At 39.4% G+C, this 27,627-nt stretch overlaps 1 protein-coding gene across 2 annotated transcripts in view; it reads left to right on the forward strand.

Moving 5' to 3' along the window:
* Pibf1 (progesterone immunomodulatory binding factor 1) overlaps positions 1-27,627 on the forward strand; it is a 173,980-nt gene that overhangs the window by 86,772 nt on the left and 59,581 nt on the right. For both annotated transcript variants that reach the window (XM_021650185.2, XM_021650184.2), the window contains exons 11-13: positions 17,975-18,140; positions 19,562-19,712; positions 23,682-23,772. In XM_021650185.2, the coding sequence (XP_021505860.1) occupies positions 17,975-18,140; positions 19,562-19,712; positions 23,682-23,772 (408 nt within the window). The remainder of the gene's footprint in view (positions 1-17,974; positions 18,141-19,561; positions 19,713-23,681; positions 23,773-27,627) is intronic.

Here is a 27,627-nt window from a genome sequence, read left to right on the forward strand (position 1 = left end):
TGCTTGACAGGGATCAGGAGGTGCAGCCTTGTTAAGGTAGGTTTGGCCTTGTTGGAGAAAATATGTCACAGAGGGTGGGCTTTGGGGTTTCAAATGCACAACTCAGGCCCAGTAGTTCACTTGTCTCTTCCTGTCGCCTGTTCATCCAGATGTAGAAACCTCAACTACCTTTCCAGCACCATAACTGCCTACAAACTGCCATGCATTCTTCCCGCCATGCTGGTAATGGATTAAGACTCTGAAACTGTGTATTGCTTTGTAAGAGCTACCATGGTTATGCTGTGTCTTCACAGTAGTAGGCCACTGGATAAAACAGAAGTAGAGTACCTCTGACTAGCTCTGCTCAGGCTGCTTCATGAAGGTGGGAAGGTAACTTCCTATTACAAAGCTTTCTAAAGAAATTTCTTATCAAACTTACTGCATACTCTAGCTGCTTGCAATTTAAACTGTCGTTTCCTGCGTTTTCACACTTAAAAAATATGTAACTACATCATAGTTAGGGTTTCATTGTGAAGAGACACCATGACCACAGCAATTCTTATAAAAGAAAACATTTAATTTGGGGCTGGCTTACAGTTTCAGAAGTTTAGTCCACTTTCCTCCTGCCAGGAAGCATGGCACTGCGCAGGCAGACATGGCACTGGAGGAATCAGAGTGCTACATCCTGATCAACAGAAAGGAACTGTGTGCTACGCTGGGTATGCTTGAGCATAGGAGACCTCAAGCCCGCCTGCCCAACAGTGACACACTTCCTCCAAAAAGGCACACCTCCTAAGAGTGCTAATGACCAAACATTCAAACACAGGAATCTGTGAGGGCCATTCCTATTCAACCACAGTCAATGTGTTTTTAAACTGTTGTTTATTAAAAATTTTATGTGAATGGATTTTATTTTACGAAGGGAAAGCCTGTCCTGTTTGCAAAGAATTCATATGCACATAAGGCACGGTGAAATGGGAGCCTTGAAATAGCTTGTAGAAGAGTTTACAGGAAGATCGGGCTGTGGTGAGTAGCCTTCACTAGCAAGAATGGAATGTCCTGGGTAACAGTGCCACACAACATGTTCTTTCTCCTTTGCCTTCCTTTGCCATCAGTTCGACTGTGTACTTGATCTCCAAGTAAACAGATGTTAAATGAGAAATGCATGTCATAAAATTCACTTATTTGTATATTATAAGTATAGGCTTCCTTAAGCCTAAAGAAATAACACCTATAAGCCATAAATTAGATTTTTCAACAAAACCCACCAATCTTTAACTTCTGAAAATTCAAACTGAATTGAATGCTTTTAAAAGAAAAAAGTATGTAAGCCAGTTTTTCATTTTGTTAGTGTCTGTGTTCCCTAGAGTCCAGTTAAATAAGTAATGCCTATCTTATTTGTAGAAAACTATTCACTGTCTATAGCCCTCTTAAATATTGTGTATCTGAGTGTTTTATTGCAGTGAACAGATACTGAAGAAGTAGCTGAGAGATCATGAGGCAGCAGAAAAAGAGAGCAAGTCACTGGACATAGCTTGAGTTTCTGAAACTGCAAAGCCCACCCCCAGTGACACACTTCTTCCAACAATTCAACAAGGCCACACTTCCTTCAACAAGGTCACATCTGCTAATAATGCTATTCACAGTGAGCCTATTCACAGGGGCCATTTGCATTCAAACCACATCAAGCATGTACGTACAAGAATGTGGTAGCCCTTGTCTGGCTAGTTTTATGTCAACTTGACATAAACTATAGTCATCAAAGAGGAGGGAACCTCAATTGATAAAATGTCTCTGTAAGATCCAGCTGGAGGCCAGCCTGTAGGGTGTTTTAAGACCATTGTGGGTGGAGCCATCCCTGGGCTGGTGGTCCTCTAAGCAAGCAGGCTGAGCAAACCATGAAGTGCAAGTGAGTAAGCAGCCCCCCTTCGTGTCTTCTGCATCAGCTCTTGCCTCCTGGTTCCTGCCCTGTTTGGGTTCCTGCCCTGTTTGAGTTCCTGTCCTAACTTCCTTTAATGATAAGCAGTGATGTGGAAGTATACTCCAAGTAAACCCTTTCCTCCCCAAGTTACTTTTGGTCATGGTGTTTCACCACAGGAGTGAGCCTGAGTAAGACAGCCTCTATTGCATTTCTGCATTGTATGCCAGCTTATATTTACCAACAGTTAACTACAGCTTATGTATTATAGGATGATCGAGCTTAGGACTTCTCACCCAGACATCTTTAATGATAGAAAATATTACCATGCTGTTGAGTTTAATAGCTCAAATGTTTTATACGCTTTCACTGGAATAATAGCTATAGTAATTCTTGGGATTTATTTGGATATGATTATGAAAAGTTGTGAATTAAGACAAACATGGTATATACTCGCTTATATAGACCTACAAGATATAATAAACACAATGAAGTCTATACACCTAAAGGAGATAAATAAGAAAGCAGACATGAGGTAAGATGATCAATCTTCACTTAGAAAGACAAATGAGATGTGCATTGGACGTATGACAGGAGTCTACTGCAGGAGGCATCTGAAAGACCCTACCAGCCAGTGTTTCAAAACAGATACTAAGACTCATAACCAAACCTTCGGCAGAAGGGGAACTAGTATGACACGGAAAGGATAGGAGCCCCACAAGGACCAAATATATCTGGGCACAGGGGTTTTTTCTGAAACTGTTTCTCCAACCAAGGACCATGTATGGATATAACCTAGAACCTTTACTCTGACGAAGCTCGTGGTAGCTCAGTAACCAATTGGTTTCCCATAGTAAGGGGAACAGGGACTATCTCTGACAGGAACTCAATGACTGGCTCTTTGACCTCCCGACCCCCCAAGGGAGGAACAGTTCTGCTAGGCCACAGAGGAGGACTTCACAGCCAGCCCTGAAGATACCTGATAAAACAGGGCCAGAGGAAAGGGGAGGAGGTCCTCCCCAACCCGTGGACTTAGAAAGGGGCAGGGAGAAGCTGAGGAAGGGAGGGTGAGATTGGGAGGGAATAAAGGAGCATAATACAGAGTTAATAAAATGTAACTAATAATAACAAACAAAAAAAAAAAAGAAAAGTTGTGAATTGTGGAAAGTTATTTTGACGTTTTTCTTTCTATGAATTTTATTTATAAAAATTATAATTATGTAAAACATTTTGTTAATATTTGCAGGGATCATATCATTTAGAATATTTGAATATTCTTTAGTAATGTTACTATTTAATAAGTTTGGGGCTGGGGAGATGGTTCATTGGGCAAAGCATTTGCTGCACAAACATGAACACCTGAATTCCGGATCCTCAACACCTACATAAAAGCCAGAGATGACGGCACATGCTTATAACTCCTGGTGCTTGCAAGGCAGAGAGAGGCTTGTCTGAGGGTCTCCGAGGCCAGTGGTTCAGTGGAAATGATTAGCTCTGGGCTAAGTGAGAGACCTTGTTTCCGGAAATCAGGCAGCGAACAACAAAGGAATAAAGCTGAAGTCGGCCTGTGGCTTCCACATGCCCATTGGCAGGCAAAGCAAATACACCTGGACATTCAGGTGTGCATACAGTGCCCGCGCACACACACACACACACACACACACACACACACACACACCACTCTAAAAAGTTTACAAATCTGTTTCCATGTAATTATACATCAAGTAGAATTCCATGTAGCTAAACTCTTTTTTTTTTTCCTACTATTTTATGAGCACTTTTCTGTTTTTGTTGGGTTTTGGTGGTGGACGTGGAACTTACAGTTTTCTGTGTGCTAGACAAGCACTGAGCCACTACCCCACACCCCTGTGGGCACACCCTTCTAACTGTACAAACCACAGCACAGTGAAAATTAATTGTGTGGCTGCTTCTTCCCCGTGAGGGGTAAGTCTGTAGTTTAACTCTGTGGATTGTTTTCTGCCCCCTTTATTCAGCAGAGTGTGATGAACCTGAAACTACTTTCTTGTCAATTCCAGATGTTTAACATTGCTTGCCTTGTCTCTATTTTAAATGAGAGCCAACATTATGAATGCTACATCTTGCTGAGTGCATCGTAAGTCAAAAAAGCAGCATTACTCTCTGCACGATTTCAGGCAAGAACATGTAGAGTGCAATAATGCTCAGATTTCTCTTTTGTTGGTGTATGGTCAATGCAAGAACAGTAAAGTTCTAAAACTGCTCTCTAGACTTTCCCTGTGAGGGAACAGAAATTTTTAACTGAATATCCTTGAACTTTAGTGAACAATGCAGTATAGGGACTAGAAAATAATATGTTACCAGAGAGATAAATATAATTTATTCATGTATAACATATTAATGCTTTCAAGCAAAATCTCTTTGTGTGTGGTTGACATTTGGCATCTTTCTCAATCATTCTCCACCCTCTTTTTTGAGACCGAGTCCCTTACCAAGCCTTGAGCGCACAGGTGCAGCTAGACTGACTCTCGAGCAAGCCACAGGATCCTCCCATCTCTACCTTTCTCCTGCCAGGGTTACAAACACACCTATTCCAGCTAGTTTTAATGGGCTCTGGGTCTCAACTCAGATCTGATGCTTATACAAGCATTTTGCTGAATGAGTCATCTCTCCAACCTAAAATATATCATAAGGAGCCAGTAATAGGCTATTTGTATCCATGTGTGTTTTTTAATTAATTGTTTTAGATTTGCATACAGAGTAATAGGTTTCAGCACGGTTTCTTCATACTTATGTATCAATATACTTTGCATTAACTCCTTTTACCAACTGCCTTCCATCTGCTCCCTCCACCTCCGTCTGGTTTCTGCTGTATGGAGGAGTTGGTATAAGAAGCAAGTGTTTGAAGTGTGAATTTTGTCATGAAAGTATGGAAGAATTGCATTTCAGAAATACAATAAACTGAAATATAGAGGAATAAAAGTAAATAATTGTCAAGGAAAGCACAGGTTAATCATTAAAGTAATTGAGAACATAAAAGTAAGTAGGAGATAAACATGTGACAGTTTGATTTTTGTTAGTGCTGCGGTATCAAGATAACACGTCCGTACTTCAGTGAACAGTTAGCAGCTGACTTGATGACAGTCACGTGTGAGAGAATTTCCTTGGCCGTCATGCCTGGGTAATATTCAGGGTGACTCAAAGATGCCAGAAAGCCAGGTGATTGCTAACAACCAAGATGATGGCATAGAGAATAGGAATGAGAAGACTGATTGTGAAAATCGCTGGAGGTGATAGTGGAAGCCTTTCCACCCTTCTCTCTCCATCCCCATCCCCAGAGAAAAAGGCTTCCAGTATATAGGGGTCACATTCAGCAGGACGGTTTGGACCATGTTTCTAGCTTAGTAACTTCTAGCTAAAAAGTCCAAGCAGGAGTACGTCTTCCCCGTCTCATCTTTCCTAGGATTTATTTAAAATGCTAAAGCACTGTTTATGTGTAGAAATACAGTAAACAAATGGAAATAAAGATTTCACTTCTGGGCTTCTGAAAGAAGAATCCAGAAGGATTTAAGACAGGTTAACAGGCCTGGAAGCAGTGGTGGAGCATGCTTTTTTTTTTTTTTTTTTTTTTTTTTTTTCAAGACGGTTTCTCTGTGTAATTTGTGTAGCCCTGGCTCAGAGATGCACCTGCCACTGCCTCCTGAGTTCCTGAGTGCTGGGTTTAAAGGTGCTTTCAGACTCTACTGTGAAGCATCCCTGCTTGCTTGTCCACAGCACCACGTAAGTAGCAGGGCTCACTGGCCAGCTCCCTTCAGCAGCCACAGTCTGAGCAAGCAAGCGCCGTCTGTGCACACTTCCTGGGTATCCGAACCCCTTTCCATGCACCTCTTTAACTTTGGGCTGGAAGACTATGACTGAGTTCGTAGCTCTGTTCTCAGTGAGATGTTACATTCCACTGTCTAGAAGAAAAGCCAAACTCTGTGCTCCCAAAGTTGTCTAAGTAATTAGACATACTAGGACTCCTACAGAAATATATGGAATGAAACACATTGACCAAACTACAACTTGGAATTATGTGGCCAAAAAAAAAACATATAAAGTTTTTCTTTCGGTTTTTCCATGATAGATTCCTATTTGTCATAAAGGGTGTCGGCAAACTCAAATGTTTGATTTTTTTTTACCCTTTCTTACGTAGCTTCAAGCATTTTGCAAATATTAACTCATTTAATCTTGACCATAAATCCTAGCAGTATTATTGCTGTCATTATTCTGCTTGTATGCAGAGAGACTGTCATACAGATAGTAAAGTAGATTAATACAGTCCAGCTTTTGAGTTCTTGTTTAATATAGTAACAAATAAATATTTAAAGTGTGAAGTAATACTTCAATCTCACCTGCCTGAAAGATGGCATAAGGAGCTTTGAACTGTCTAATACTTTCTTAAAATGGGCCACCATTACTGCCTTTATTTTTCTGTTTCAGTCTCTAGCTGCTGCTGTGATTAAATTTTCATATTTATTCACCAGAAGCCATTCAAGTTTTTCTGTTTTCCTACTATATTTGTGAACTCTAAAATGTAATTGCTTTAGTTGCTTGTTAAAATAATCTTCAAAACTCATTTTCAATGTGGTTTCAGGGCTTATCTAGAAACAAGTATCAGATGCATATTACCTGTCATTGCTTCTACCTTTTAATTTTTAATTGCTCTTTATTGGGGAGGGGGGATTATAATATAATTACATTCTTTCCACTTCCCTTTTCTCCCTCCAACCCCCCCCCCATGTACTCCTCCTTGACCTCTTTCAAATTCATGGCCTCTTTTTCATTAATTGTTGTTATATACATACATATATGTTCCTAAATGCAAAAATACAACCTTCTCAGTCTATCTAATGTTATTTGTGTGTATGTTTTCAGGGCTTACCATTTGGTATTGGATAAAGCATTACTCTGTTCTTCCCTCCCATTTTTACCAGTGCCTTAGTTTAAGTGAACAGTGTCAACATTTATAATTTACACCACGTGTCTTCTTTGTAATCAGTGTCTTTCTTAACCTGTACTTTCCTTTCAGAATAATTGGTGAATACTTCATGGGAGACAGCAAAAGGACATCAGTAAGAAGTGATGTCTTAGTTAGGAGTTCTGTTGCTGTGAAAAGACACCATGAGCACAGCAGCTCTTATAAAGGTCAGAGGTTCATTAACATCATGAAGAGAAGTATGGCAGCATCCAGGCAGACATGGTGCTGGAGAAGGAGCGGAGGGGTCCACATGTTGCTCTGCAGGCTAGAGAAGGAGACTGCCACACTGGGCATGGCCTAAACAGCTGAGACTCAAAGCCTGCCCTTTGACCACTTCCTCCAACAAGGCCACACCCCCTAACAATTCCACTCCCTCTGAGCCTATGGGGTCCATTTTCTTTCAGACCACCACAGGTAACATGCCCGTTTTAAGGGTAATTTCAAGGCCTTTTTCCTCTGCTTGTCACAGACTATGAATGCTTGGAAAGCATCTGTCTGTCTTTGTTCACAGCAAGGGAAACAACTCTTCTCTCTATTCTCTGTAGTCTTCCTACCACCACACTCTAGTTACCTGAGCCTTCAACTGCTCATGCCAGATGTTTTCCTCTTCCTAGGGAGAACTGTGTACGCTTTGTTCTTTTACTTTAAATGTTTTGTAAAATATATATTGATCATACCTTTTCCCTCTCCCAACTCCTTCTACATCTTCCTCAATCCCTACCCAGCCAATTCCATGTTTTTGTTTTGTTTTGTTTTGTTTTTTTATTTTTTTTTCAATTCCATGTTTTTTTCTCTCTTTGAAAAATAGAACAAAAATACATGGAGGTCAATTTGCATTTTTTGCTCATTTGTTTCTGTTTGGTTGTCTGTTTTTGCCTAGACAGGGATTCTCTGTGTACCCTAACTGTCCTGAACTCCCTTTGAAGATTAGACTAGCCATGAACACACAGAGATTCACCTGTCTCTGCCTCCCAAGTGCTAAGATTAAAGAAGTGATCCACCACACCCATCTTGGAGTTCAATTTGTGTTGGCCAACAGTTCTTACATTCTTTTTTTAAGTTATTTCATTTGGGATATTTAAGCCTCCACCTCCCTTCTACCAACACTTTAACCCTAATTAAGAGTTAGTGGGGAGAGGGCTCACAGACCCTTTTACTTCTCCCGCTATTTAGGATTCATGGATGTTTTTGGAATGATACCAATCTCCATGAATAGTAAGTACAGCAATCAGTCTCTTCCATCTTTCTCCTCCAAGCCTCTGTGCCATGTCTCTGTCCCATGTCTCTCCAAACCTCCACACCGTCAATCTATGATCTCTCCAAACTGCCACCCCTTCTCTTTCTGGGCTCTCATATTCATATCTCTCAGAGCTTTAGACCACGTCCCTCTCCATGCCCTGATAACCATGCCCCACAGGAGGTAGTTATCAGCTGGGGAGGAACTAAAGCCCAAACTAAACTCTCACACTTGGGATTAAAACAAAAACATATTTAAATAACATAACTGAGTTTTTAAAGAAACCAAAACTTCCATTACAAACTATTCCTGAGTGATGGAACACCCTTTTCTGTTGTCTTTCTTGACCTTTTAGTAATGTACCTTTGTAGAGGTATTTTAATCCAGCAGTGTGGCTACTCTGGCTGGAATGTAGACATGCTGTTAGCATACACCTTTGATCCCTCTGGCTGGAATGTCAACACACCCATAGTATACACCTTTAATCCCAAACAGTGAAGGTAATGTTAATTTGTAGGAGGAAGCACTCTTGTTTGAAAGTGACATTTAACTGAGAGGCAGACAGGGTGACAAATCAGAGAAAGATTTGACAGAATGAGTCAGGGTAGGATACACCCAACTCTCACCAGAAGAGACAGGAAGAAAAAAAGTTAAGAGAGCAGTGCAGAGGGAGAGGGGTCGGGAGACAGTTTTACCAGGCCTATTGTACAGAGACAGGTTGTAGAGAGAACAAGCTAGACACAGGTGAAGACAGATGAGCCAGAGAATGAGAAGGAGCCAGAAGATTAGAAAAGATTGCTAGAGTTAGTTTGAGGCCAAGCAGAGTACAAAAGTCAGAAGCCAGTTTGAATCAGTCAGCTTGGAGAGGAGTGTAAGCCAGAACAGCTGAGTTGAATCAGCCAGCCAGAGTTCAGAAAGAACCAGAATAGGTTAGCTTATTCAGCAGAAAGTTTCAGAGGCCGAAAACATTCTAGGCCTAGATTAGATTGTACAGAGGCTGCAATCTTCCAGGACTAGGCCTAGGTTAGCAGATGGAGGCAGTAAGTTTGCAAGGACATTCCTGCATCCTAAAAAGCAAGAAAGCCAACCTGGGTATGAAAACAGGAAAAGCACATGGAGACAGATGTGGTACAAGCCTATACTCCTAGCACTTGGAAAGTAGCAGCATAAAGGATCAGGAATTCAAGGTCACCCTTGGCTATATAGTTTGTTGGTTTTTTGTTTTTGTTTTTATTTTTGTTTTTTGTTTTTTTTTTTTTATGAGAGAAAGAGACTCCCAAATACTTGCAATATTATTATTTTTAAATAATGAAATATAGGTTGTTTTAAATGTTTACTTTTAATTCTATAATTTTAGTTTGTATGATTATGTAAGGTACTTCATCTTTGTTCTCAAGTGCCTATAGACATAAATGGATGACTAAATAGATATTAGGTACATACATATTTCCTGGAATGTTATAAGTTGTCTACATTTGATGAACAGCTGAAAAAATAAAAGTGTAGTTAAAACATGACATGTGCTCACTGAAGTCCTATTTGGCATACTCTATCTACTGTCTCCATTTTTGAAAGTCCCAGGATAAAGTTTAGAGAATAACTGAGAAGTGATTGTTAGTCTATTAATTCTAATATAAGAAATTAAGAGATGATGAATGTGGCCTACCAAAGTGCTTGAACTCTTTGCATCATTGTATTTCTTCTTCACTCTTATTTTTAGTGTTTTGTATGTCCTCATGGCATTATTTGGTATGTTCTTGTGAGTAGGCCAGTGACTCACCTAGTTTTCAAATTTTGTAAGAATTTTAACTCATAACAAAACTTCAGTTCTATCTTGCATTGTTGTGCTTTCCTTCTCGTTTGTTTTTTAAATGTTTCTAGAATGTTGTCATGTCTCTTTCTACCACCATTATCATTATCCAAACTGTACATTTTTAGAAACTTTAATCTTTCTTATAGCTCACTCATACCTAACCTGTAATCATTTTTGGTTTCTGTTTTCTTCTTTCCCTATAATTTGTTTTTAATCTTACACCGACACCTAACCCTGGCCATCATCTTAACTCACTAGCTCTGTCATGCAGTAGGAAAGAGGACTGCCCTTTGTCAGATTAGCTTCTGCAGGTTTGTTTTGTAGCCTGCTATTATCCTATTTAGCAATTTAAATTTTACAACACCTGAAATTGTTAGTTAATATGACTTTGTTCAGTAAAGATTCATTATGAATTTTAAGTATGCCCAGCAATATACCAGATGCTAGGAATCCAAGTATGAACTAAGCAAGAACTCTATACTTAAGAAACAAATATTTTAATTGTACAAGACACTATTCTAACCATTTTGCTTGTTTAGCTCACTTAATTGCCCCCAGCTTGAGTAGGCTTTTTGGTTTTTGTTTTTTGGGATTTTTTTTTCTTTCCCTTGAGATTTTGATTTATTTGGTCTAGGACAGAGCCGTTCTACGTCGAATTCCTAGATGTTACAGATAGTTCAGGTGGTCTTCACAGGCTGAGCTAGAGAAAACCAAGTTCAGGAGTCATTTTTTTACATTTGGAAAGAAATCTTATGAATGATCCAGGTTACCAAACCTAAGAGGTTTGAAAACCCAGAACTCTCATTTCTACATCCTCACTCAAGAGTTCAGAGAGTTCTCCTGCAATTCTAGGATTTTTCTTGCAAGTTAAGATTTACAGGACGTCTTTTCTCCAGAAATCAATGCTTCAGTGAGTTCTTTACTCCCTTCTAAACTTTATAGTACCTTGTGCTCTGTGATTTTCCTCCACCCTGCTATTGTTAATGTGTTCTTTTGATGGGGGAGTTTACTAAGGACTGAACCTAAGACACAGTGTTGTATGTGGTTAGCAAGCATGCAAGCAGCAAGCTATACTCCTCGCGCCATGTTTTGTTGGTTTCGGTAGTCCGGGTCTGACCGAGTTGTCTATGCTGACTTCAAGCTTGTAGTCTTTCTGCCTCCTAAGTAGCTGGGGTAGCTGAGGTATGGGCATTTGCTGCCACACCAAGCAAAAAGTGCTTCTTCTGATGATGATTTTCTAGGACACCCACAGTGAAGGGAGCGTGAGATGGTGCTTTGAGTGCTGTGTAGCACAAATACAATAAATTACTCCTGGCCCAAAGCGTAATTCAAGCTAATAAATGTTGTCCTGTTTCCCAAAAAGACAAGACAGAAAGCAGCACCATTCAGACACTGTTCTAAAATGTTTTGCCCTAAAAGTTATCTCCTACATTTATTTTAAAGCAGCATTCTTTTCTTATATTTCTTTCCGTTAAGTACTTTTATCTCCCCATACCTAAAAAAACTACTTTTTGCCTAAACAAAGTTGCCAAATATTACTATATAGTGTTTACTAATGACCTTATAATTTTATTTGATCATGATATGATAGATGCATTGAATTACTCTAAACGCATGCTTGAAATTCTCATAAATCCATGGTACAGTTGTTAAACATACTCGGCGTTTTTAACTCAGCAAAAAAAAAAAAATCTCTCGCATTCATTTAAGAATTAGCTCGTAAGCCAAAAATGACAGATGTAGTATTGCAGCTGAGAAGCTAACTGGTTGAAGAAATCTAAATGACAGAAACGTTTGCACAAATATCCAACTGCCTTTTCAATCTTTTCTCATGCACTGTAGTAATCATTGCTGCCACACTGTCTTCTAAGTTTCCCTTACCTGATTGCTTTTCAATTTGGAAAATTCCACAGTGCAGAAGGAAAGACCTCTGAGACCAGAGCTTTGTATATAAGTTTATGTGTGTATACTTAAATTCCTGTAATTGCTCCCCTAATTTCCACTAATAATTTTTTATTTGATTTCTAGGTATGTAAAGACAAAAGCACAATCACACGTAATATTTTCTATTTTAATATCAACGTGAAATGAATCTCTAATAAACAGTAATTATTCTTTTATTTTGGCTTGGGATTTTTTGATACTTTATTTCAAATAGATCAGGCTAGCCTTGAACTCACCATGTAGCTGAAAGTGACCCTAAACTCCTGACCCTTCTGCCAAGTGCTGTGATAACAGGTTGTGCACCACCATGACTGGTTTCTAAAACATAATAGTTATTCTTGTTTTCAACATTGAAAACATTCACGTGTGACACTCATATTAGTATGTCTCTTGTTACCTACTACAGTAGTACGTGTTTAAGACTGCAGATGCACGAGGGCAGTGATGCCCGCCCGTATCCCAGAAGCCCAGAACTCAGAATGTAGAGGCAGGCAGATCTCTGTGTACAGCACAGCCTGCTCTGCACAACGAGTCCAGGACAGCCAAGGCTACGCTGAGAAACCCTCTCGGAAAAAAAAAAGAGCGAGGATGCAGCTAAGTGCTACAGCATGTGCTCAGCACACAGTATATGCGGAATAAACCTCATTAGGGTATCATTGGAGCAATGGGAGGTTTTTCTTGTCAATTAATACGCAAATTGTTAAAATTTGAGAAAGCAACTATTTTAATATGAAATTTGTGCAGAAATTTTTTATATCAGCTAATGCTTTATTATATGAAGTAAAAACAAAATTATTTCAATAAAAAGTACTTAATTTTCTTTTTTTAAATTGCCTTATCAGAATTTGAGTTGCCTTTTGTAAAGTTCCTTCTTAGTCAAATGATGTGAGGTAAAACTTTCCCTTTCCCCTCCTTTTCCAGGGTATCTCCTTACAATCACTGTCATTTTTTTTTAGGATATGTACATCTTTCTCATAACTTAAATTCTTGTGAGTATAGTGACCTCCCTCCATAGCTTGTGTCTGAATGTGTGTGAAGATGATAAACTAGCTTTCTCATTTGAAAAGAAGTGTGTGAGAGCCTGGGGAAACAAACACGGATGTTCTCTACCAAAGTCAGAACATGAGCAGCCCATAAACTTTAAACTGTGCTGGGATTGCTCAATAGGGTCCTTAGAGCAACCTGAGTTCTTAAAACATGTATTTTGCTTTTGGAAATTTAAACATGATTCAAATGAAAGCTCATTATAATGTTAGGCAAATCAACCGAGACTGTTTGATGAGGGGGAATTAGGCAAGAAATTGGCAGGGAACTAAATGTCTAATGGCAGAGGAATTACTAGAGTAGAAAATCATGACACAGATGAGAATACCATTGATAAAAGGACTTAATGTGGAAAGTTTTGTTTTGCTTTGTGATGTGTGTGTGTGTGTGTGTGTGTGTGTGTGTGTGTGTACTGAGAATTGAATGAACACTAGTTAAGTCCTTCACTGCTCAGTGATATCCTCAACACATAAGAATATTGTTACAAATTACATCAAAGGGAAAGCTAACAAGGGCTGTTTGAAGGCTTAGTTCATAAAATATCCAGAGCAAATGTTTGATATGTAATGAAAATATTTGAAAAGACATGAGGAAGCCATGATTTATATACTTCTAATAGCATCTTAAGTTGATATTGCATTTAAGGAATAAATTTAGACAGTATACTAAAGAGGCTTTCTGTTTGATTGGTTGGATGTTCTGTTTTGTTTGGGGGAAATTCTGTTTGTTTTTGAGACAGGGTTTCTCTGTGTAGTCCTGGCTGCCTTGGAACTCTCTCTGTAGACCAGGCTGGCCTCAAACTCAGAGATCTGCTCTGACTCCTGAGTGCTGGGATTAAACGTGTGAGCCACCAGGCCGAACTAGTATAGCAAAGTTTCACATCTGTGATCCAGTGGTGCTGCTTCATGTGGGAGCATTCGCTTGTGCATAGCAGGCAGTTACTAGGCTGTTCTCTGGAGCAGTGTGAGTACTCAACAGCATGTCCCAGCACCAACTAAATGTTTCTCAGCTTATACAGCAAATGAAATGAAATTAATCGTGTGTGTTCACATTATAAGCTGATGCAGAGGGAATGAGTTACAGACACATAGACACAGAGTGGAGAGGAGTAGTGTGGTGTGACAGTCTAACAAAGGAGACCGGAGTCCATCTATATGTGTCACGTGCACATTTGTGGGTGCTTCAGAAAGTTACAAAGGAAATAGAGCTGGTCTGTCTACAACAGAAATGAATGTGAAAGTACTGGTAAAGGTGTCTATACTGTTTCCAGTTTTTATCCAAAGAATTGCTTTAGTTACTTACAGAACCAAAAGAAATGTGTTAATCACTTGTGCAGAGAGGGCAATAACAAAAATGTCAGCAGCAACTGTCCTGTGAGCAAGACGTAACTTTCCTGTTTCCTGCAGCTGAACCCACCGAAGGCTGGAGATCCAGGAACAGCTCTGTCTTCAAGGACAGAATGCTTCTCATAGCCTTTGCTCCCAGTGGCTTGTAGAATTAGGACTGAAATGCCCTACAGTCACAGCCGAGCCTGTGAGGCTAGTCTTTGTACTGGCCCGTCCGTAAAGCCCTGGAAGCAGCTGCCAGTGTCTGCCCTGAGAATCCCGCCCTCCCTCCTTCATGCTGCTGCTGTGCTTAGCGATTGCCAACCTGCCTGGGGCAGGCGCTCCCCCCGCTTCCTATACTCAGTTGACCTGCTGTGTACAGACAAGTGTTCTGCCTCAACCATCTCATTGTCTTCCTCCCAAACAAGATCAGCTGGTACATTTCTTAATATGTGGATCATTTTTGGGTTCTGGTGATTGCATGAACATTACCCTGAATACAATACATTTTGGGGAACTTTGCTGTATACTGCTTGTCTACAAAATGATATTAGGTAGTTGTGTTCCGAATACATGTCCAGCTTTAACGTAGTGGCAGCCGGGAACATTGCGTAGGCAAATTTTTAAAAGTTACTTCTTTTATTTGTCTCTTGAATGAAGAACTGGGATTAAATGAAAGATTCCTCATGGGAAGGATGAGGCTCAGTAGCAGCGCACTTGAGTCTGTATTCAGTTGCCAATATGGAAGGAAGAGAGGGAGGAAGGAAGAAAGAGAGCAGAAAAGGTTGAAGAGGAAGAAGAAGAAAGCTATGGTTCCTGGTACAGTGGCACACTCCTACAGTCTCAGCACTGGGGAGATAGAAGCAGTGCAAAGTCCTACAATGTATTTGTCCTACAGAGTGAGTTCCAGGACCAGCCTAACCTAAGAAGATGCTATCTCAAAGAGCTGGAGAGGTGAGAGGCAAAAGAAAAAAGAAAAGGAAAACTGGGGGAAAGGTCTAAATAAATGTTACTTAGCATTATGACCTTTTTGCTGGATTTTTTTTCCTTTTCTGAATTAGTGCTGGGTGTGTGTGTGTGCTTGTGTGCACAGGTATACACAGGCACTCTGGAGGTTAAAGCGGAAATTTAGGTGGTGTTTGCTGCTGCCAGCTATGGGTTTTGTTTTGTTGACACAGGGCTTTCAGCTAGCATGCTAGGTTGCCTGAGCAGGGCAGAGAGTGCTCTGTTTTATATGGCTTCTAGGCTTCTAGTCCTCATACTCTGCAAGGCAAACACCACTAACTGGGTTCCTCCCCTGGCCCCAACTTGCGAGATTGCTGAAGGTTTAACTTTCTTGTAACTTCCTGCATAATAGCAGACATTCACTTCTTTTTTTTTTTGCTCTTTATTCTTCTAGCTCTTAAATCTCTGTTGCAGTGAATACTTCTTTAAACAGTTCATTCTAGAACTTTTATGTTCTTATTTTAAAATATTGTGTAATGTATAAGTGGCTCTTATGAAAACCAAAGAATGGGTTACACATGCATCATAAAGACACGGACCAGGAGCTGGACAGGATGGCTGCAAGGACAGGTAGAGACTCTGGTTCCACTGCGTAGGAAATTTGACCTCCTGGGGTTACTCTGCTGAAGTAGAATACCAAACATGAAGCTGTTGGTGTGTGGACAGTACTGACTTGGTTCAAGTAAGTGTGCAAATTAAGAGGATGAGATGAGAGGTCTGAGTCAACAGAGAAGAATGCAGCAGGTTATGTGAGCAAAACAAGTTTAAGTGGGAGTTACCTGAAACTACAGGCTGAGCTCTTGGCGTCATCAGTTCCTTACTGTTAGACCTGCTTGTGTAGCTATTGTGTTTATTCAGCGTTTCACAGTTCAATTTAGTCAATTAAAATCATCAAGACTATTAACAAAGATAAAATGACTGAAGGCAGATCCTTTCCCTGGTTAAACAGCATAAAAAGAAATTGGTTTGGAAAATTATCATTTGGTTTTACAGAAGCTCCCTTACTAAAGAAGACTTAGATTTCTAGGAGACATTTCTTGTTTTCTGTTGGGAGCTGTTTAGCCTTTGTTGAGTTACCTATATTCTGAATGTCCGTATCTACTGCTTTGGGTTTTAACATAGGGAAAGAACATGAGTGCTGAAATGAACTTTCAGGTGCCAGCAGGGAATAGAGCAGGTGGTACAGGGAATTAGAGCCGCTCTAATTGCCTGTTTGAAGCTCTCACTGGAATAAAAAACGCCTAAAGTGTTCTAAACCCATAAAAGGCAAACTTTTAGCATAACCTTCTAAAAGAAATTACCTTCCAGATGAGCATCACAGTCTCAGAGACTCATCAGATCAGTTTTAGTTGTGTAGCTTTTGTACGCCCTGAAGTTTAGTGCACAGAGACAGCATCGACATTGTGTGCTTAGTTTGGGTGTGGATGGTGTGGGTCTGGTTTCTTTGGAGACAATCCCATGTATCTTAGGTTGGCCTTGAACTTATTGTGTAGGCTAGGATGACCTTCACTTACCTATCCTCATGCTTCCACCTCCCCAATATGGGATTACAGGTGTGTGACATCATGCCAGATGATTTCGTGTATTTTATGGATTTAAATTTGCAATACAACCTGACCTAAGGAGTAAAGAGACATTTTCACTTCAGTAAAGTACTGAAGTATTGATTCATGTTACAATACAAGGGCATCTTGAAAATATCAAATGCCACTAATTGGAAGAATTCATTTATTTAAGACATTCATAGTAGCAAACCCATTGCAGCAACTAGTTTACCTGCCGAAGCATCCCTCCAACCCCTAAAACTGTATTTTTAATAAAATTGTAAGAACTTTTAAAATACATAAATTTAGAGCTTTCCAAAACAACATAAAAGCTTACTTTTTTTTTAAAGCCTTGCTGTTACAGGATATATAAAATACACTGCCTGCATATCTTTCTCTAGCCTGCACGCAGGACACTATTACCAAAGATAAGTGCGCCAAGAGTGACATGGCCTTTACCATGCACATTAAGGCCCATGTGCTTCAGTGACACACATGCGTGCACACACACACACATACACACAAAGGAGAGAGAGAGAGACCAACCAAGTTGCTCCCTTTTCTTTGTGTTTTTATTGAACCTGAAGATTATCCTTATCAATTATCACTCTTGAATTATCATGTTTGTTTTCCTGTATTCCCAAGAAAATTATAAATTTCTTAAGAGAAAAAAGAAAAACCTTTTGTCTAGTGTAACACCATTTTCTCTTAGAGTTACTAGCTCAATATTTGAATAAAAGAATTTTAGTTACATATATAACATTTTACTAAATTCGTGGTGGCTCTGTGAAAAAAATTGCATTATGTCTGCTTTGCTTTCTCTTAGAATGCAGTCAACATGGAATATTTTCAAACTTTGAATTTACCATGATTTGTATGATTTGTATGTTTCTTTGCAGTTATAAGATAAATAAAGAGAATGCTCCTGTCTGGGTTGTTGAATATGCCATCTGATGATCAGTGCATCACTTTCTTGTAATACCCAAATAGATATTTTAGTATATATTTCTATATATGTGCCTAACTAAATTATAAAAGCTTTTCTGAATAAATATAAATTATTAATCATATACTCAAAATATGATGGTATGCAAAGCAGAACTGAGGTTTGAGCTTCCAGAAACCCTTACAGCTGCTTCAGAGGCCCATTACCATTTTGCTGCTTTCAGGTACAGAGATCTCCAGCTCAGTGCAGAAAGCAAAGTATCTGAGTTTCTCCATCAGAGTAAACTAAAGTCCTTTGAAAGTGAGCGCGTGCAACTCCTGCAAGAGGAAACTGCAAGGAATCTCACACAGTGCCAGCTGGAGTGCGAAAAATATCAGAAGAAATTGGAGGTACGTTTGTGCACTTTCCCTTGATATAAGCGTGGAGCGTAAACTTCCTAAGCATGATGTTCACAGAGAAGCTGTGTACTCTAGAGGATCCTACCTTGTCCTCACAAGAAAATACACACACATCACACCTGGAATCCCAGTACTCCACGGCACAGACAGGAGGATAACATGTTTGAAGCCCATATTGCCGGCCATAACTATGTAATATGGCCTTGCTTCAAAAACAAAAAACAAAAGAAAAGATATGAATAGCAGAACTATGTGCACCAAAAATGACTAAAATTGTTTTTAAACATTTAGAAAAGGTTGTATGAATAACATACAGCAAAAAGCATTCAATTACTGGGAATACTTATCTAAAAAAACTGAAATTAATATAACTGTAATGATGCATGTAAGACAAAACATTATCTTCTACAAGGGGATAGTTGGTATTTTGTATTTTCCAGTTTTCTAATATTTTAGCATTTAAAAAATTTACATTTAGCTAGGTGTGGTTGTACACACCTGTAATCCAAGCACTCAGTGAGACAGAGGCAGGCAGATCACTGTGAGTTCAAGGCCAGCCTTGTCTACAAAGCAAGTCCAGGACAGTCAGTGCTGCACTGAAGAACTCTGCTAGAAAAACAAAACAACAACCAAAAGAGCATATTATGTATAAAATATGTTTTTTTCATAGTAGATGGATGGATAGAGCCCCTCATATAACTACAATCACTGAGTCTTTTTAAAACTATTATTGGGATGTCACTCCGTGGCAAAGCTGTCGCCCAGCATTTCTAGCATCCTAGGTTCAATCCGCAACACCGTAAAGTAAACTGCTTAAAATTTTTAAATTTTTTATTAAAGTTGGTAAATGGACTCAGCAGGTTGTACATGTATTTATGTAATAGTGATCAAGGAATTTGCATCTCTTTGTTAATCCTTTTGTAAGAAATCCTTTCTTTGCAAAGTCATTTCTGCTACTTCTCTATGCGGGACTTAAACTTACTTTCTGATTTGGACTTGAACCTGTTAGGAAACGAAAAATGCTAAAAGCATGGACAGGGAGGTGGAGAAGCTCTAACGGAGCACTGGGGAGCTCATGACTGTCTGGACAGTTTTGTGCTGCCTGCCTAGTAAGTTTCACACTCCTGCCTCCATTTGAACTAACAAGCGAATGTCAACTTTACCCCTTAATTCATTTTTATTCAGCATATGTAATTACTGACAAAGCAGTTCATAAGTTTAGTAAAAGTCACGAGGAGAATTATTTACCTTAGAAATAAATGTTATTTCCTCATTTGTTCTCTTAGTTGAGCTACCTTAACATTTGAACAGTTCAAAAGAGAAAAGGCATAAATATATCTCTGCATCATTAGCTGTGAACCTGAGTAATTGTTAATTCTTTCAATTTTGTCATTCTTTTTTTCTACTGTTAGGTTTTAACGAAAGAGTTTTACGGTCTCCAAACTTCATCTGAAAAACGCATTACTGAACTTGAAGCACAGAACTCCGAGCATCAGGCAAGGTTAGACATTTACGAGAAACTGGAAAAAGAGCTTGACGAAATCATAATGCAAACAGCAGAAAGTAAGTCTGTGTGCCCTCCCCACCCCCACCCCGTTTGAACTGTTGGCTGCAGAGAAAAGCTGGCATCCTTTCCAAAAATATCTTGGTGTATATTTATTTAAAATATAAATGATAATCATTTTTAAAGGATATTCTCTGTTTTCAGTATTACTTGATATAAATTTTCAGTGGCTAGACTCAAAGATTAAATTTGATAAATTTTATGTGCTTAATTCACTCATTCTGTAAGTATTAAATGTGTCTTTTTGTCAGGAACTAGGAATACAAAGTTTGTGCAAAGTTTTCTGCCTCAGGACTAGACGTGTAGCTCAGTGGAACAGTGTTCATCTAGTCTGTGCAAGCTTGAGAGTCAGTCCCTAGCACAGCAGTCAAAGCCACAACAACAGTAACACCAAAAGCCAATGGTGGGCCTGGTGACACTTCCTGTAATTGTACACTCGGGAAACTGAGGCAGGGAGATCGGAGATCACCAGTTCTAATCCAGCCCCAGCTATATACATAGTGTGATACTCCCCTAAAACAAGAATTCTTTCCTCACTAGAATCTGTGGCCTGGACTAGTAAGAGACTGTTAACTAATGACATGAGCTAGCTAGGGACACGCAGCACTTTTGTAAATGCAGATAAGAACATGAGATAATTAAACCTTAGAGATGAGAAATAACTAAAAGAGGGGATACCACAGAATTTTGAAATTCAGTAGTGTACTGGATTCTAATCTTTCGTGTGTTTGCTATTTGCCCTCGCCCTGCCCTCCCATCATACTTCCTTTGATGCTTGTGTGGGGTGGGCAAGTGGAGTCTGGATACCAGGAAGGGAAAGACAGCCTTCTCATGTTCAGAGGAAATGAGTACTACAGTAAAAAATATATATATATAAAGTCACTGTGCATGTGTGCACATACTCACACATACACATTTAGAAGCCCTCAACTGGAAAAAGTAATATAAAAATAATTTCCTTTACAGTCGTGTTAAAAAAAAAGAAAGAAAAGGCTGGGCTGGTAGTGCACCTTTAATCCCAGCACTGGGGGAGGCAGAGGCGGACAGATCTCTGTGAGTTCCAGGCCAGCTTGCTCTACGAAGTGAGTCCAGGACAGCCAAACCTACATAGAGAAACCCTGTCTTGAAAACAAAAAAAAAAAAAAAAAAAAAGAAAGAAAGAAAGAAAAAGAAAGACAGAGAAAAATACTTAGGAGTCAACGTACCAACACCAAAAAGACAAAAAAAAAATATTAAGAGAAATAAGGAGCTTCTCCCTTAATGTCAAGAAATGTATGATGAATTCTGTTTGATCTGATTTTTGTCTTGATCACAATGCCAACAAGCTCTTTCTGTATTTCATTTTATGGAAATTCAAAAATTATAGAAGAAAAGACAAAGTAAATTTGAAAAAAAAAAAGTAGAAGGGACAAAATTCCAAGAGTGGCATTGTCTGGCTTTAACATTTATTATAAAGTTACAATGTCTGGCTAGTATTCAGTAGTGACATAAAGACAGATGAATGCTGGGCATTGTAGTGCATGCCTTTAGTCCCAGTACTCAGGAGGCAGAGGTAGGTGGATCTCCGTAAACCAGATAGATGGATGGATGGATAGATAGATAGATAGATAGTCAGTCTCTCTCTCTCTCTCTCTCTCTCTCTCTCTCTCTCTCTCTCTCTCTCTCTCTCTCTCTCTCTCTCTCTCTCTTTGTCACATATATACAGACACCACACTAGTGAAGCAGATGCAGAACTCAGAAGCCAGCCTGGACTACAAAGATAGTTCTAGGATAGCCAGGGCTCTGAAACAGCAAAACCCTGTCTCCAAAAATCAAAGAAAGAAGGGGAAGGCAAGGAAAGGAAGGAAGGAAGGAAGGAAGGAAGGAAGGAAGGAAGGAAGGAAGGAAGGAAGGAAGGAAGGAAGGAAGGAAAAGGCAGACACACACACAGCAGTGAAACCAATGCAGAACTCAGAAGCAGATCCATGTGCAAATGTGTGTTTGCTCATCAACAAAAGCAACATCACAGCCAGAAGAAAAAAAAAATGTCCAGTAAGTGGTGCTAAAAATTGGAGATCCTTATGGCAGTAAGCCCCAGCATAGCAATATTGATTTGAAAGTAGACTTATTTGTAATTGTAAAAGCTGTAAACCTTCTGAAGGAAAGGAAGGTGTAATTCCCACTTGAAAGAGGATACAATCTTGACAATAGGGCCTAAAAGGCATTGCCATAAAAGAAAAAAGAGTAGACATCATCAAAATTATTCAAAAAAAGATGATTAATCAACAAGTACCAATGCCATAGACTCTAATAAAGTAATCACTGTTTTATATCTGACGACAGAACGCTATGTAAAATGAGAAAATTCCTAAAGAAAATGTTTACCAAATATAAATCAGACAAAGAACTGGTTAGTGTCTGTTTATGGTAGATGAGAATGACCTCCCAAAAATGTCCATGCCCTAATCTCTGGGTTCTAGATATTATACCTTAGATGGCAAAAGAGGCTTGGCAGTATGGTTAAGTGAAGGCTCCACAGACAAGATTATCCTGAGTTACCTGGTTGAGCCTAATGTAATCACAAGAGCCTTTGTAAAAGAAATGGAGAGAAGGAGGGGAAATCTGAAGATATGGTACTGTTTGCTTTGAAATTTCAAGATGAGTCTGGAGTGTTTGAGGCATAGCAGCAGCCTCTGGAAGTAGAAAAGGGCAAGAGAACAGATTTGGCCCCATATCCCCCTCACAGAACCAGCCTACATTTCTGTTATTACAACCCTGTGAGGCCTGGGGCTTATGCTTACCTTCAGAGCTTACATCGTGGGATTCCCCCCAGCACTTGGGGTTGGGGGTCTTTAATTGAGAATAACTAACATACTTCAAAGAACCGTGTGATAGTAAATTTATATTATTTTAAGCTATAAAATCTAGCAAGCTATATGTGATAATAGAAATAAGAATTTAACAATTTGGTATACAGAAAGCTCATGCAGTTCTAAAGAAACAAAACAGTCCAGTTTAAAGCATGGAGGCCAGTAAAATGGCTCCACAAAGGGGCCTGCCACCAGACCTCACAACCTTAGTTGGGTCTCCACATATCCATGAGGAGGGAGAGAGCCCCTCCTGCAGGGTGTCCACTAGCAGTGTCTGATCATGTGAATTTCCTCTTCCCTCCCTAAAGTTCATTTACCTCTGCTCTTGCTGTGTACTAACTTTACATCTTTATCTGATCAGTGAGTTCCTCCTCTTGTCACATTGATTTCTCCCTTGTTCTCTCTGGAGTTCCTGCCCCAATACCCCAGCTCCTGCTCAACTCCCTTTGTAGGAGAGGCTCCGTTCTTACTCTGTTATAGGTAGGTCTATGACAATTGTAGTTCTAAAATTGTTTTCCCTGAAATTGTTTTGCAGATATACAATTAATGCCAAACATATCTCTCGGGGATTAGAGATTAGCTCAGATGGTAGATTGCCTGCATAACATTCAAGAAGCTTTGCATTCAGTCCTCAGTACCATGTAAAGCAGCATGGTCATGTATTTCTGTAATCCTAGTACTCAGGAAGTGGAGACAGGAGAGTCAGTAGAACAGGGTTCTCCTTGATAGAATAAGTTCAAGGGAAGCCTAGGCTACATGAATATGTCTCAAAAACAAAGCAAAACTCACCTTTATCAAATTGAGTCTAAATTTTGTCATATTTTATAATACATAGTTTATGTTAAAAGCCTTTGAATCCTTCAGAATAACATACCTGAGTTATTGTGCTCTATAAGAAAACATAGTCTATCAGGTGATGTAATCCCTTAACATCTTCTAAAAATAAACCAGCAAATCCCAGCAAGGATACGCTTCAGTATGCTTAACCTCTCTCAAATTATGCATTAGCCCTTGTGAATGTTCTTGGGATTCTTAATTTGTTATTGTGATCTTTTCACTTCTGCTCTGCTTTTTAAGGAAAAAAAGTTATTTCACATCACACATTTTAATATGTTTCAGTTGAAAATGAAGAGGAGGCTGAAAGGATTCTTTATTCCTATGGCTATGGTGCTAATGTTCCCACAACAGCTAAAAGACGACTAAAGCAAAGGTAAAATCGATATAGATTTATCTTATCTACTCAAGCTAAGTGTAATTACATAGTACATTTTGATAATGTGCTGAGTTGAATGATAAAGTTACTTGTTCTTAATATTCATAAATATTAAATTGCTCAGAAAGTAGGACATGATAATAACCATGAACTTCATGTATATTTAAATGAATTTAATAGTTAGGAGATGTGTACATTAGAACTCTCATGATATTAGATGCAGTAACTTTTTAAAATCCATTTTATTTTTACGTTAATTTCAGATAAGTACAAATGCTTTGTACCAAGTTAGAACTAATTAAATATTCTATTCAGTTTTTATATGGCTTACTATCTATCTACCTAAATTTTGACATGTAATATATATTGTTGTATATACTGTATATTAAAGAAATATGGAGAAAGCATATACATTACAGTACAGCTACACAGAATTTTTAGTTACTTGTCTTGGTGCTGTGACAAATTCCTTGACAGAAACAACTAGAGGAAGGAAGCATTTATTTTGGCTCACATCTCAATGGTACATCAAGAAGGATGGCAGCAGGAAGATAAGGTCACATCACAACTGCAGCTAGGAAGCAGAATGTAGGGAATGGCCCCTAGGATTCCATTGCTCTTTTATATTCATTTTAGGATGCCTGCTCTTGCAGTGGCCCACCCACATTTAGGGTGGGTCCTCCCACTTCAGTTAATCTAATCTAGATAATCTCTTAAGGACTTACTTGCCAAGGCTTGTCTCCCCAGTGTTTCTACAGCCTGTGAAATTGCTAATTAATATAAAAATAAGTCACAGAGGCTAGCCACAGTGATGGTGCACACTCATTCCCCAACACCAGGCTGGGTGATCTTAAAAGCTGAGTCCTGAGTCCTACCTGAGCTGTGTAATGAATTCTAGACCATCCTATGGTCTACACAGAAAGGAGAAAAAGAAATGAGGAAAGAAGAGAAGGGCTGGAAAGGCAGGAAGCAGAAGGAGAGAGAAAGAGAAAAGAAGTACATTTCCTGAGAGGGCTCTGTGCAGACCAAGAGAATTGGTTGGAGGATGTTCTAAGCAGGCAGTGCAGTTCCCGTGAAAGACACTTCCACACCAGTGGAAACCCAGTGTTGCTCTTGCCTTTCAAAACCATCTGACTGCTCCTTCTTCCACCTACAATCTGAACGCTCTGCCAGCCCGTCCATAATGTGGCCCCACATCAGCGTTCTTGTCTGCCTCTCCATCAGATAACAGAAAGGCTACCTCTCCACTTGTAAACATCTGTTTTCTCTGCACCATAGAGCGTGTTTCATTTTCCCTTCCATCATTTCCCATCGAGTTTCTTCACCTAGAGAGAAGTTCTTTGTGATCAGCAGCCACGTTAGGCTCTGACTTTCCCTAGCTCAGTGGAGAACACCGAGGAATTTTTCTTTTCTTTATCTGATGCTCAAGTTTTCAAAACTGTTATTATTTTATTGAGGTTAATTTAGAAATTTAGAAACATACAAAATAAGAAAATCAGCCAGGCATGGTGGCATACACCTGTAATTCCAGCACTCAGGGAGGCAAGGACAGGCAGATCTCTGAAAGCTTGAGGCCAGCCTGGTCTACAACTTGAATCCAGGACAGCTAAGGCTACACGAGAGAAACCCTGTCTTGAAAAGAAAAGAAAAGAAAAGAAAAGAAAAGAAAAGAAAAGAAAAGAAAAGAAAAGAAAAGAAAAGAAAAGAAAAGAAAAGAAAAGAAAAGAAAAGAAAAGAAAAGAAAAGAAAAGAAGAAAGAAAGAAAAGAAAACCCATGTTTTGATACTCTTGTAGACCTTTTACATGATTTTTTTAAGATTTTGTAGTTGTTCTTGTTTTCCTAGAGCTGAGTACCGAACCCAGGGCCTTGTGCTTGCTAGGCAAGCACTCTACCACTGAGCTAAACCCCCAACCCTGTTTCTTTTTATTTTTTCCAGACAAGGTTTCTCTGTGTTGTTCTCGCTGTCCTGGGATTCAACTCTGTAGACCAGACTGGCCTTGAACGCAGAGTTCTGCCTGCCTCTACCTCTTAAAGGCTGGGATTAAAGGCATGCACTACCACCTGACTAAGATTTTTATATTTTAAGTATGTGCGTGTATGTGCGTGCATGCATGCACACACGTGTATTTATGGACATGTCTGTGTACATGGGAAGTCAGGTGCCTGAAGAGTAGGAAAACAGGTATTAGAGCTGTGTGTGTGTCTGTGTCTGTGAACGAATAAGTCTAAGAGATAGCCTTCAGATCTCCTGGAGCTGGAATTATATCATGGGTGCTGGGAACAAAAGTTTTGCAAAGTAGTATATGCTCTTAACTGAGCTGTCTTTCTGGTTTCTTTTGTAGGTAGTTTGAAGTGATGGATGCAACAGCAGAAAGAGAATAATTTGTCTTTATGACTATCTAAAGTAGTATGGAATAGCACTTTAAAAGAAGTAAAAAAAATGCTTCGAACATATTGTTTATTGATTAAGTATTTGAAAAATCCATATTACAAATAGATGGTTACAAAGTATCAGTTTGTAGCTAGAATGATTAATTCTGTTTACTAGAGGTGAGGATCAAGTTCTAAATTATATAAAGTTTGAAAACTTAGTTGCTGTTCTATTTCTTCTTGTTGCTCTCCAAGGCTGATGTGACTGATTCATGATATTTTGCAATTTTTTGTTTGTTTGCTTTCTCGGTTTTTGTTTGTTTGTTTGTTTCAAGTTAGGATATCTCTCTATAACCGTGGCTGTCCTGGACTCACTTTGTAGAGGAGCTGCCCTTGAACTCACAGAGATCTGCCTGCCTCTGCCTCCCCAAGTGCGGGGATTACAAGTGTGCACCACTGTGCGAGCTCTTCTTGGTTTTTCAAGACAGGGTTTTCTGTGTAACTCTGACTGTCCTGGAACCAGGATGGCCTTGAACTCACAGAGATCTACCCACCTCTGCTTCCAGGGTGCTGGGAATAAAGGCGTGTGCCTCCACCACCCAACATATTTTGCAATTTTTAAATATGTCTGATTCTTTTAGCCTTTGTTTCCAAGAAAAGAACAGAAACATGAGTAGTTTCATGAGTAAGAGACTTCTATATTAATTAGACAAGTGATTGGTAAAATACAATTGAAGTCTAGTGGAAAACCCTGGGTTTTCTTATTGTAATCTGAATCCTATAGACTATTTCTTACAGGGGGGGGGGAAATAATTTTGCTCTCATAAGCTCCCTTTCCGTAGCCCCAGATGCTGAGCTTTGACATTAAATGTGATTGTTGCTTACTTTTTTAAAGAAGTGCACAAAACCAGAAGTTAGGGTTTTGTTGTTTGGTTGGTTTAGGGTTTTTTTTGGTTGGTTGGTTGGTTGGTTGGTTGTTTTTTATGCCCAAAGATTTAAGGAACGACAAGTGATTCATAATCCAAATGATCTTAACTGTCCAAGTATTTCTGAAGATTCTATCACTGCGCCCTGAACAAGTGCCTAATGGGTATGCTATTAATACCCTGCCAGCTGGTGCCAGGCATTCTTCTCGTGGTGAGCCGAGGGCTATTTTGAGGAAGTGCTTCTCAGGTCATCTAAGCTGAGGGAAGGGAGTGTAAGTCTAGACATCCAAAGAGGACATGTATGCATCCCTACACCTAGTCATTCAACAGCTTGTATTGAGTACCTACTATGTGCACGGTGAGCAGTGGCGCCTAACCCCCTGTAGGCTCCGATGCACTGTTGAAGATTGCAAGGTCAACATTTGGTTTCTTAAGGGCTGTGTGTACAGAAAGCAATTGCCTTGTGCCCTCTTGAAATCCATTTCTAAAGACAAGAAAGAGCACTGCAGCCTTAGAGCGTCTGTACTTATTAGTCTTTTGAAATTAAAGCAATAC

Source organism: Meriones unguiculatus, chromosome 9 (assembly GCF_030254825.1).
Source record: "Meriones unguiculatus strain TT.TT164.6M chromosome 9, Bangor_MerUng_6.1, whole genome shotgun sequence".
Lineage (NCBI taxonomy): Eukaryota > Metazoa > Chordata > Mammalia > Rodentia > Muridae > Meriones > Meriones unguiculatus.